This window comes from Typopeltis vanoorti, chromosome 21 (genome assembly GCF_054136105.1).
Source record: "Typopeltis vanoorti isolate ZY-2024b chromosome 21, IOZ_Tvanoo_1.0, whole genome shotgun sequence".
In the NCBI taxonomy this organism is placed as follows: Eukaryota; Metazoa; Arthropoda; class Arachnida; order Uropygi; family Thelyphonidae; genus Typopeltis; species Typopeltis vanoorti.
In genome coordinates this window covers 25,777,317-25,789,347 of record NC_143569.1, presented here as the reverse complement: position 1 = coordinate 25,789,347, position 12,031 = coordinate 25,777,317, and the positions used below count along the sequence as shown (strand labels likewise).

The 12,031-nt window shown below is 34.2% G+C and overlaps 1 protein-coding gene across 1 annotated transcript in view; it reads left to right on the top strand.

The window, feature by feature from the left end:
- Positions 1–12,031, top strand: part of LOC150094683 (cell adhesion molecule Dscam1-like) — a 216,207-nt gene that overhangs the window by 100,968 nt on the left and 103,208 nt on the right. The window contains exons 8-10 of the mRNA XM_090411621.1: positions 3,492–3,653; positions 5,756–6,043; positions 10,327–10,446. Coding sequence (XP_090267747.1) covers positions 3,492–3,653; positions 5,756–6,043; positions 10,327–10,446 — 570 coding nt within the window. The remainder of the gene's footprint in view (positions 1–3,491; positions 3,654–5,755; positions 6,044–10,326; positions 10,447–12,031) is intronic.

The window sequence follows — 12,031 nt, the reverse complement described above, 5'->3', positions numbered from 1 at the left end:
TAAAGTGGAAAGATGACACTAATCTTTAGTGAAAGGTTTTGTGACTCGTCAGTTTGTCGCGTAAGACAAAAAACGACGTAATTTTTCTGACTTCTGCATAATAAATACTTGAATAAAAGAAATTCTTACCTTTACAAAAGTTATGCATCGTCTTCAAACCGTCAGCATCACAAGCTGTGTTTGCACAATGCTAAACAAGAACATGTAGCTTGTGACACCTTAATTTGTTCTTCGAGGAACATAACACTAACTATTTTAATACTCTGTCAACGTACTTTGATAAAGTATTAAAATCAGCTGACATTTTATGTCTCTAATATAAAATAACCGTTTCTATTATTCATTATTTACTAGTTCCATATTTTCGCACATTAAATCTAAAATATATCATTGAATTAATTTAATTTTACGTTATAACTAAGCAAAGAGAAAAGCAGCTAAAATTAGCGCTTATAACTAATTAGTCAATTTACTAAAATAGCAGATGATAAATAATAAATCTGCGGCTCGCCGAGAACCTTTTCTACTATTGACATACTATAAACTAAATTTGATCACTTCGATTTTTTAGTTATTACATGCTTAATAATGAGTTATGTCTGCCAATTTAAGAGTTGTAAATAAACATTTTGTTTAGTGTGAAAATTGCCTCAGTGTGGAGATTTGGGTTCCGAGATTTGCTTTGTAGTTTGTTGGCATATTTACATCGAGACTACACCGTATTATTTCAATGATTCAAGCAAGGAAGGTAAAATTGCGTTATGAAGTATGAGAGATTACAGTACTGTTGTCAATGGAATTATTTAATCGCAACTTACATTACTATTTATTTAAAATTACACAACATGGATTTTAAACTATTATTTCTTAAAACAAAAATTGCCGTCCTGTTATACATTACAAATGTTTAACTGATAAAAATGCTTAACGCTGCATTTCTTCAAAAGTAGGTCTATTTGGTGAAAGTATTATTATTTATAATTTTAAACAAAAGGTATAAAATAAAAACTTGTAAATAACAAAAATGTGTATGAAAATCATTGTAATAATTAAAGAAATATACGTAAAACATGAAACGGCTTTTGAATTTTAATATATTGATTTTGAGAAGACAAAATAAACCTTTCCGGTGTTTATTTTGTAAATCATATTTTAATAGGGTAAATTAATAATTAAAAGATACGTGTTGCATAACTTAGTTTTTACTTCATTTACACAGCTTGTTGATATTCTAAAGTATTCTCAAATTGTAGCCCCCGATACCCGAGTTCAAATATGGTGGACGGTACTGTCTACCATACGCTACGAATGTTGTTTACAGCAGCAAACTGTGCGAATTCGTTGCCAGCTCTATACTGATGTGGCGTGCGGGGAACTCAAGCTAAGCTTCTACCTTGGGAGACATAAAAAGTACTATGGGAGAAGGAGCTGCGTTTTTCTGTATCTAAATCATAGAGTTCAAGATTTTAAAAATTGAGTGCAGTTTCATTTTTTTTTAACAATTTATGAATATATTCAGAGAAATACTAGAAAACTGTGGTCATGACAACAATAAAAAAAAGTTCTGTTTAAGGAAATAGGGTCACGTAATGTTTTCATGACAACAATAAGTTTCTTTTTCCTTTGCCAGAGACATCATGCTCGCTACTCCGCGTCTGACGTACGCACAAAATACTTTTCATTGAAAAAAATTTAAAAATAAGAATACGAACTATTTTATTGGGTGGAAATATCATACAACTATCTTTCAGTATGTTAGACCAGTTACTGCTAGTCTCTTTAAATCATCCTGCAAAATCGTCATCATTTTCATTGACTATTGCTCTCCCAATTTCGAATAATCGGCAAAAAACTGAATATCCCTCTCAGGTAATTTCCTGTATCATTAATTTACAAATTCAATAGTCGTGACCCAAGTAGAGCCCTGCTTACACCACTAATTGCAGGCCTTCTACTGAACTCTACTACCGAATAAACCACTGTCTGGTAATCTCCGTCAACCACCCTCTTATGCACTTTATATATATATATCCACCTAGCATGTTTATACGCATGACAATTCCTGTCTTGGGTCATGCCTATAGCAATTCATAATGTTAATTTATATTCATTTAACAATAATTGTTGAGCTGGCATTGTTTTTAGTCCAACAAAACGAACTTTTTGTCACTGGGGACATAATGCAACACCATATTACAACCCAACAACAACTCTTGTCAATGTATTGGGGCTTTCCTAAGAAGAAGAGCAAAATGATGAGCAGTTTCTTCACAAAGGAATAGAGAGAAAAAAAAGTGCTATAAAGGGAGAGGTGACTGGTCACGTTTTAGCATGACTTTTCTAGACACATTAGCATTTGAGGAAAAAAATGTTTGCACTACTCGAATATCCCTATCGCGTTTTACAGTTAGGATAAATTTCGACGTACCATAACTGAGCTTCTGTGTACTAACATCTTTACAGTATGCAGCGAGACCTACATCCGAAAAGATGCGTAAGCCAAAATCACAGCCTACAATTCTATATCTGCAAACAAAGCATATATGTAGACTGGTTTAGCGTATAATCGACCGATAGCGTCATATTGTGTTGCATTCTATCTTCTTAGAAGGGAGGGAGAGAGAAAAACGAAGCTTTATTCAGCTCGATACAATAATACGAAATATATTCACCTTTTCCATCATAATCCAACTAAAACTAGGGCACACGACATGTTTGCCGAAATTGAATTGTCAGTGATGTGGTTGGTATGCACAATGAAGATCACGCCAGATGATGCAAGTCTCGTTTGTTATGCCATCGATTAAGTTTAATTTTTTTTTCTTCTAAATTCGAAATAAGATTAACTCAACTGAACGCACACAATGTATCAATGTCTGTGACGTCTTTTGTTACATTTCTTTCATTGAAAGTAGCCAGGAACCAAAAAGGATAACAGAACAAACGAGTCACGCACATATACAGAAAAGAGATGGGAGAATTGCTTCGACATTTGCGTGACTTCGACCGTATTGAAAGTTCGGCTCATTTCGTTTCGCGTAAGTAGCTGAACAAAGCCGTTACATACAGACGGAAGGTTCTGTCGTTCATGTATGAAGAGATATTACATGATAGGTAGATTAAAAATGGCCGCTTTATCTATACATATCGATCGAAAAGATGTGTTGAATATGCCAGGAAAGAACGCATACTATTCGAAATTACTTGGTATACAGTCAATACGCCCTGTACATGGTTACAAAGTTTCTTAAAAGTCAAAATCACTGCTAGGAAATCCATACAGCTGAATGCGAGAATTCTTGGACTGTTTCCAACTTGTTGATAAACATTTTACCTGTGTTAAAATCTACATATTATGATGATTGCATTAAGAATTAACTACGATATGTTGCGACCTATTTTTCATACAGATAACACCAAAAGACCTTAAAGATAAGCTTTAGCCTTTTAATTTGATCAACACGCTAACCTGTTATTATTTTCATCCGTAGGCGGTATTCTCCTCCCTCTCAATCACAGACAGAAGGTAAATCGCAACGGAACCCTGGTCATAACAGCTGTTCAACGGGCTTCAGATGAAGGAGAGTACACATGTGTTGTCAGGAACTCGGATGGACAGTCAGCTTCTGGGTCAACTTTCGTCTATGTTGTGGGTAAGCAATAATTAACTACTGCAGTGTTATTATTTCATTTAGTTGGCTATTAGCTCAAAATTGGTTAATAAATATCTGTATTGTAATATTTTTCGCTTCCTCATAGAGTCCGATCTTGACAAGTACATAGCGAATAAACACTATTGTACCCTCCCACTTTAAATACTCATGTTTCCTAAACACGCCCTTACAGAAGACTCGTAGAGGGTTCTTTGTTTCAAGGACAAACGCCACAAGAGACAGACTGATGTTGTACATTTAAGTAACAAATGAGTACATTTTTGCAATAAGCTTTGGCTTTAAGTCACACTTAGCAAAACATAAACACCCATTAGATTCATCTCGTCTTATACGTATGAGTAAACAGATGTAATCCGGGTGGAAAAATTATAATGTTAGTGAAAGCTTTTCTAAAAATTAGTCATCTCAATTTGAGTTTAAATCTGATCGACTATTTTTAGGAAAGCTATTCGAATGGTACAAAATTTTCTTTCTACAAAGATAGAAATAATTTTGGGTAATGTTTGGGGAGTAACACTCCTGAACTTCCGAGAGGGGGGGGATCGTTTGTTCGAGGTTGGTGGGAATTTCTTCTTGACATTTTGCTCTTCATATTCTTTGTGAATATTCACAAAGACTAGGCTGTCATGAGATCTACTTCACCCTATTGTTATTGACCAGGACATCGTTGTCAAGGGTTAACCATTCAGCTTTTGCGATAAGAAGTTTCTAAATCGAGAGTATCAAAGCCGTTTACGAGAAGAGCAGTCAGACAAGAACGTAAAAATTTACAACTTACAAGTCATTCAGGGATTGTAGGAACAAATGCAGCAACGGGAGACTCTCTTAATATTATAAATAACAATAAATAAACAGAGTCTACAAGCCATAAGTCAAAAACGTCTCTGGATTCATTGCCCGTGATAATTAACATAATCAAACATGAACGCTACTGACAGATTCACTTTAAGATTTTTCTGATTCATTTGATAAAAATATTACATCACGACAATTGTACTTCTTTTGTCGTAAGCTAGAATTTAACCTTAAACCTAATTAACCATTAAATTCTATCATGTTATCCACAGTGAGCAATTACAAACTAATTATTTCTTTATTGTAATTAATGGTTTAATTTAATTAATGGTTAATTAGCAATTTTGAAATGATTTATTATTTTGTGTAATTCGTATTATTTATGTATCGATTTTTGAACTGTTCTGCCATTGTATTGATTATATGCGCTCTATATAGGCTACTTTTATTAATGAATTAAACTGGATATATTAAGATTTCCCAGTAGACTGATTTGTTTTTATAAGAGGAAAGATTTCGATCTTATGTCCCTTTTGTATTCGATTCCTGCCTGCCAGTTGATCGAAAGGATAGTATTTCGATTTTCAGCTTATAGGCTGCGGATTGGAATCCCATCTGTAAAACGTATTTTGAAGGTCTGTTTATATTAGGAAGATGATTTCTACCGCTTGGATTTTCGAGGACTTCAAGTGGCTTTAAAAACATAACCATGTTGGGCTCTAGAAAAATTTTGTTTTCACTGTTATAACCAGTTAGTTGAGCCACGGTATTAATGTGCTATATTTACAACTGTTTGCAAGGTAGGACTGTCATACCTGCATATTTTTATCAAGTTTCGTATCCGCAGTAGAAAAGAAAATATTTTAATTCTCCCAGTGCATTTATTACTCTATCCACTCTTGATTCTTTCCACGTTTTCGTGTTTATGTATCTCGCTTTAATATCTGTATAACCTGTTCGTTTTACAGATCTCACTTGTCAGTTGTTGCTGAAATCGATGGGTTAATTAGTTTCTTTGCGATAGCGATGATTTTTCACTAGTTATCAAAATGTTAACTAATATTAAGACCTTTCTAAATGCAGTTGATCATAATGTTAGATCCATTATTTTCCTCATGAGGGTCTTATTATGAATCACAGGATTGCGTGAGTAGAGAAACATAACATCATTCAGATTATTCTCTTGATACTTGAAAAAAATAAAACGAAGTATACGTTAAAAATAGCCAGTAGTTCCTAATAATAACAGGAATACGTATTGCTTTTTCACCACCTGACCACTATAGCTGCTCCCGAGATCGATCATCATTACTTTCCCGAACGAGTTACGGTGGACGAAGGATCCCGGACCAAACTCATATGTAGCGTTCACAAGGGCGATCCGCCAATTCGTTTTCGCTGGATCAAGAATAACCTGCCGTTCTCTGGCCACGGAGAAGTAAGCGTCCAGATGTTGGAAGACTCATCGATCATCATGTTCCGTAAAGTCACCTCTAACGATCGGGGTCAGTACACCTGCGTTGCTTCGAACACGGCGACCTCGACAAATATGACGACACATCTAATTGTGAACGGTAAGTGAACAAGAAAGTTGATAGATTAGTTCATGTGCTGTATCTCAATTTCTCACCTTCTGTGCGTCAAACTAAATATTTATACACTAATTGGTAGGCAAACACAATCACAGTTCAGCGGGTGTTGCATGTCATCGTTCGCTGATTCAACTCCTACGTAATGCTCTTTTGTTATTCGCATCTTTCCGATTTCATAAAAATGTTTCTATGCACAGCTTTTGCATTAGTGTTTAATACGATTTTTTTTTTATATTTATCTGCCACTGATCTGTCTCGCTTTTTTTTTCTTTGTTTGCCAACTAAAATTGATCCTTCAAAATCTAAAATAATAACCATTTAATTTTGTGAGACTTCCTTTCCCATTTATAATATCTGCAATATTCTCAAATTTTTGCCGGATTATGTACGCACGAAAAATATTTTGTACTCAAGTTTTCAGTCTTAATGTATGTAATAGCCTGTGCTCACGACAGTCACAAACTCTTAATTTGATATACCCAAAGTTGGTGACACAACTTTGTTAAGATCTTGTACGTTGCATATTAAATATTTCTATAAGAGCAGTTTAAATGCTTACCATTTTAGCTACTTAAATAATGCATATACATGCAGTTTATAAACAAATTATGTCATGGAATAGGAAATTCTATGCCTTTTAAATCCGCTTAGTTGCAAAATTCCATCATAGTTTTCCAGAGTTCAAGTAACTGTACTTGAACTTGTTGGAGCCTGCCTCAGTTCGTTCACAAGGCTAAAAGTAACTAATTAGTGTGTATTAAGTTGCAATGGGTTAGAGTAATATTGAAGTAAAGACAATGTAAAAAAAATCACTAAACAAAATAAGTGGCAAGTACGATTTATCATATAATTTGTTTCCAAGAATCGGCTGTAAATTAATCTGAAAATAAGATTTTATTCGTGCAGTCGCTAGGCTTGTGCGGTCAGAGTTTAGAAAGACCATTGCAAGTAAAAAATAGAAAAGGCCAATTTTAATTCAGATATTTAAAATAGTTTTCAACAGTAATGATTTTAAAGTTTTATATTCGTATGGTGTGTGTATGTGTGCAGTATACATGTAATTACTGTTGTAGGACAGTATGCAGAATTTTCATTAAACGTACCGTCTATCGGATTTGATTTTTATATTAAGGAAGCTGGCTAAAAATTTAACTTTGTTATTTATCAAAGCGATATCAGTGATCTCCTAACAAAAACTCAAAAATGTTAATGAAATTATCGAAATGACAAAACAAGAAGCCATTTTGATAAAATGATCTTTCAACGGAGCAGGGAGCTGGTTTTCTTGTAAATTATAAAGTTATAAAAATAATTTACAAATGCAATACATTTATTTTAAAATATTCTTAATATACAACGGTGTAGAATACGCAACTGAGTACAAAATCATGTGTTAAGACTTGTTCGAAACGTGTCTTAGCCGTATTAACATGTGGGGGGGGGGGATATAAAAGCGTGGCTTGTTGCGCTCACTTCCACAGTGCATAATTATCACTTCAATTGTAGACTTGTGTCACCTACCACCAATTATTTTGTTAAAAATTGCAGAGCAACATGATATCCCAGAATCCATGGCTTGGAGAGCCATTGGTCGATCAGAAGCTGGACAAACGCAGCAAGTTGTCGCTCAATTGTGTCGTGTATCTCAAAGCGTAATTTTGCGGCTTTGGAATCGCTTTCTGGAGATGGGAAATGTTTGCCGAAGACAAGGTCAAGGTCGCCCATCAACAACAACCCCAACGGACGATCAGTATTTGTCATTACCAGAAGAAATCGAACATTTAACACAACAAAACTTCGAAGCGAACTTGCCACATCAACAGGGAGGCTTGTATCGACACAGACAGTACGAAATCGTCTTCATGCCGTACATTTATATGCTCGCAGACCAATGATTTGCATTCCACTTACTGCAAATCACAAAAGAGTCCGAAGAATTTGGGCACAGGAACACCGCAATTGGATAAATGAGAATTGGGCTCGTGTACTTTTTAGTGACGAGCCCAGGTTCAGTCTACAACCAGATGACTGACGTATCTTGATATAGCATTAAAGTGAAACAAGAAATAATCCACAGTTTGTTCGTGAAAGACCCCAACATCAAGGTGGGAGTTTGATGGTATGGGCTGGAATAAGTATAGATGGCCATACTGATCTCTATTTTATCAGTATGGCCATCATTAAGGAATCAGTAACGATTCCTTAACAGCCCAAAGGTATCGCGATGAGATTTTGGAACCTATAGTTCTTCCATATGCTGCTGCAATCGGCTAAGAATTCATTTTTATGGATGGAAATGCTCGTCTACACCGTGAAAATTTGGTACAAGAGTGGTTTGAAGAAGAAGGTATTGAACGAACGGACTGGCCTGGCTGTTCACCGGATTGTAATCCAATCGAACATGCCTGAGATGCTTCAGGTAGGAGCATTTCTGCTCGACTAGTGCCAAGGTAACAAGTTAAAAATTGGAAATATTTAAATATATATAATATAACAGAAAAGGATGTAGGGAAATATGTATGTCGGGTAAAATATTACAACGGATGAGACAAAACCATCAAAATACCTCGCTAATAAAAGTATGATTCTAGTTTAACGGCATGGCTACAAGTGACAGTTTTTCTTTTTAGGGACATCAGAAGCCTTGTCCACTCATTACCTGCTACTTAAGTTAAGTCTCAGATAATGAGTGGAATTATCCGGGACTTAAGGTTTTGGTGACCACATTTCTGCATTTATCTTTTCGATGTAATTAATTATCTGGTTAAAAAAAGAAAAAATTAAATAGCTCGATAACATAAAAATCAGTATGAAATATAAGTATTAATTCATACTTAATAAGCGTTGTATTTTCTTTAAATAATTACAAAATGAACTGTTGACTTTCTTAAGTTAAGTTTTCTACTTAGAATTAATAATAAAAGAGAAGCATTGGGAGAGTTTTCGATGCGTTTTTAAACAAAAATTCTCAATTTTGACTCAAGTCCAGTATTATCCGATTCTCTTGTTTCATGAACATACATCTATATATTATTCAGGAAAACTTCCATTCGCCCTAATTTCTCTATCATTTTTACTTTTCTTCTTTTCTCTTTGCGTTTCTCATTTTCTAATCTCTCTCCTCTGTCTTTCTCTACCTTGCCGGATCCATCAATTTAATAATATTTTCATTAAATACGTTTGCGATGTGAAACCGCATCATTCTACCTATTCCTTTGCATTTCTATTTCCAAAAACTCGGTACCAACAACTCATAATGAACTGTCTGGCACCGTTAGTATAGTACTCCACCTCGCACCACATAATTTCACACAAAAGCACACGCATACACCTGGCCTGGTTCTAGTTTAATTATCTCCGAAGAATCAGCGTGTAACGTTAAACACAGAAGGTAATTGGAACTTTCCTCATTTCCAAGTAAGTTTATAATTAGTGAATTTATTGCGCTGCAAAGCACTGTAATGGTACAGCAATACTAAGCTTCCCTGTCAAGTGCTACTCTTCCCGGGAATATATAACCAGCGGGCATCAGTTAGTAAAGTATGTCGGAAAATGCGACTTTATTTTTTTTAAAACAAAACACTCAAAACATTCTTTAGTTAGGAGCAACGGCTCTTCTGCTTGGATATAATTTATCCTAACGGAGTTGCTGTACGAAAATATGCAAGTTAAGGTACCTTAGAAAAGCTCATCACGGTATGTGCATATAACTTATGTGCCAATAAATATAACAATTATATTTTATTTCGATCAGCCATTCCTGACTTAAAATAAACAACCGGAAAATACGCTCCATTGCACTAAATGGATTGCATTTAAATGCAATTATCAAGATTTAAATTAAGACAAATCCTGAAACATTAAATGAATTAATATGTTAAATAAATACTTCTGTTTACTTTGTTCATTAATCCCAAATAAAAGGTCCTAAATAAATTATGTTAATTCCTAAATAAACTTGTGTTCATTTATTTAAGAATTAATTCATTTATTGTGGTATTCATTTTGTTTTATAATATGCAAATTATTTCCTTTTACAGAAATAATTATTTTAAATTAACAGTTCAGAGTAATAAATTAAAAATTACCGCAACTACTTAAATGGGTAAAACTTTGATGACAAAATTTTAAAACAAAGCGATAATGATCTTTAGATTTAAATAGAATAATTAACTGCAGTTTTAGATGCACAAATTTAAATCACTCTTCTGATATACCTTTAAGCCACAATTTGATTTCGACAAAAAAAAATTGTGTCATTTCAGTTCCTCCAGAATGGCGAGCAGAACCCAAGAATGTGTCCACTGTCCTCAGCAGCACTATCTGGATCGACTGCAGTGCTGTAGGATTTCCCGTTCCCAGTGTGACGTGGAGAAAAGGAAGAGGTATTTCTCTCTTTTTATTTAATTTTTTTCCAGCATGAATGAGCCATTTATTAATAATCGAGAATAGTTAGAAGTAGATAACTATCCTGATATGTTCAACGAAAAATAAATAACTGTCCTCTAGGGATAAATAAATTTCATACGACTACCTCATAGAGCAGTTACGGATTTAAACACACATTGCATAATGTGTAAAAATTACATTTAATGTCCCAAAAAATAAACGGGAAAAAGTACTTCAACAGAACAAAAAATGCCTTAAAAAAGTATCATGTATTCTTTGTCGCGTTCAAAGCGTGACTAGGCCAGTATGCATAACCTGTTTTGTACCATGTGCCAGAGGAAAATTGGTACAATCTGCCTAATGGACATGAAATGCATCTACATCATTCAACCGCAATTCATATATCCTGTTTTAAAAACGCCTCACCGTGAGCAGAAAATTAATAAACTTACGTGTCCACCAACTAATTACAAGAATTAGAATGTCGAAAAATGCAAGGAAAATTTTCACTCACTATCCGTTTTAACGACAGAAGCAGTAAGGCAAAACGGTTGCCAATAAATTGAATAATAATTTACTTCCGATGATAAAAATTAAGTTTAATATTTGTGTGGCTTCGCAAACACAGGGTTTAAACTCTGCTATAGTATTCTATTAAATATTAAAAAATGATCAAGGTTTCAATACATGCCTTTCATATATTTCCTTAATATGGAGTCTAAACGCTGTTTTTTTGTTCTCTCTCATATACTGTGTGTAGTATACGAGAGAGAGAGAGAGAGAGAGAGAAGCAGTAAATATTGCGTTTACACTAAATATTGTGGTATATTTAAACGTAGGGTTTGAACCAGAGAACACATAAAATAAGTCTCACTTCTGATAGCATTGTGAAACAGAATAAAGCACATTGGAACATCTACTATGGAGTCTTAAATTTACTAGTAACATACAAATTACACAATCTCATTTATTATTTCAATAGAATCACTCTACGACACCATTTATATTTTATTAACATAACACATACAAGCTAATACGCTGGAAATTCATCATTGTCCTTGTTGGCCACTGAAAACTCCAACTGGAATATGTCATTGTTATGCTAACAAAAGACCACCTCGCGCGCTAGGTTTACTCCTCATCACATTATGGTTCTCTAACCAGTTCACAGCTTTACAGCAACATGTCATTTTCACTCTGGAATATCACTAATCAGTAATGATTCCGATAATTGGCCTCAGGGGACTATTCAGCATTATCCTAAAGGCCTGTGGCTAAAATACCAAAGGTCGCTAGCTAAAAGCTTTGGTTTATTTCTGAAAAAGATTATATTATACAGTTCATGCTTTTCTAGATTTCCTTTTAATGTTATTTTATAAATAAATCTCAACTCGCAAATGAATGAGTAGCTCTTCAGTCCTCGCTTTGTCAATTCTTTCTTTTCAATTCATGCACTAAAATGTTTCTAAAAACGTTTTATATCTTTGACACTTTTGTTCCTTTTTTAATGATAATGTTTCGTATACCAAAAATTAGAAACCTAAATTATTTCATTAGTATATTCAAATGAACATTATTCGT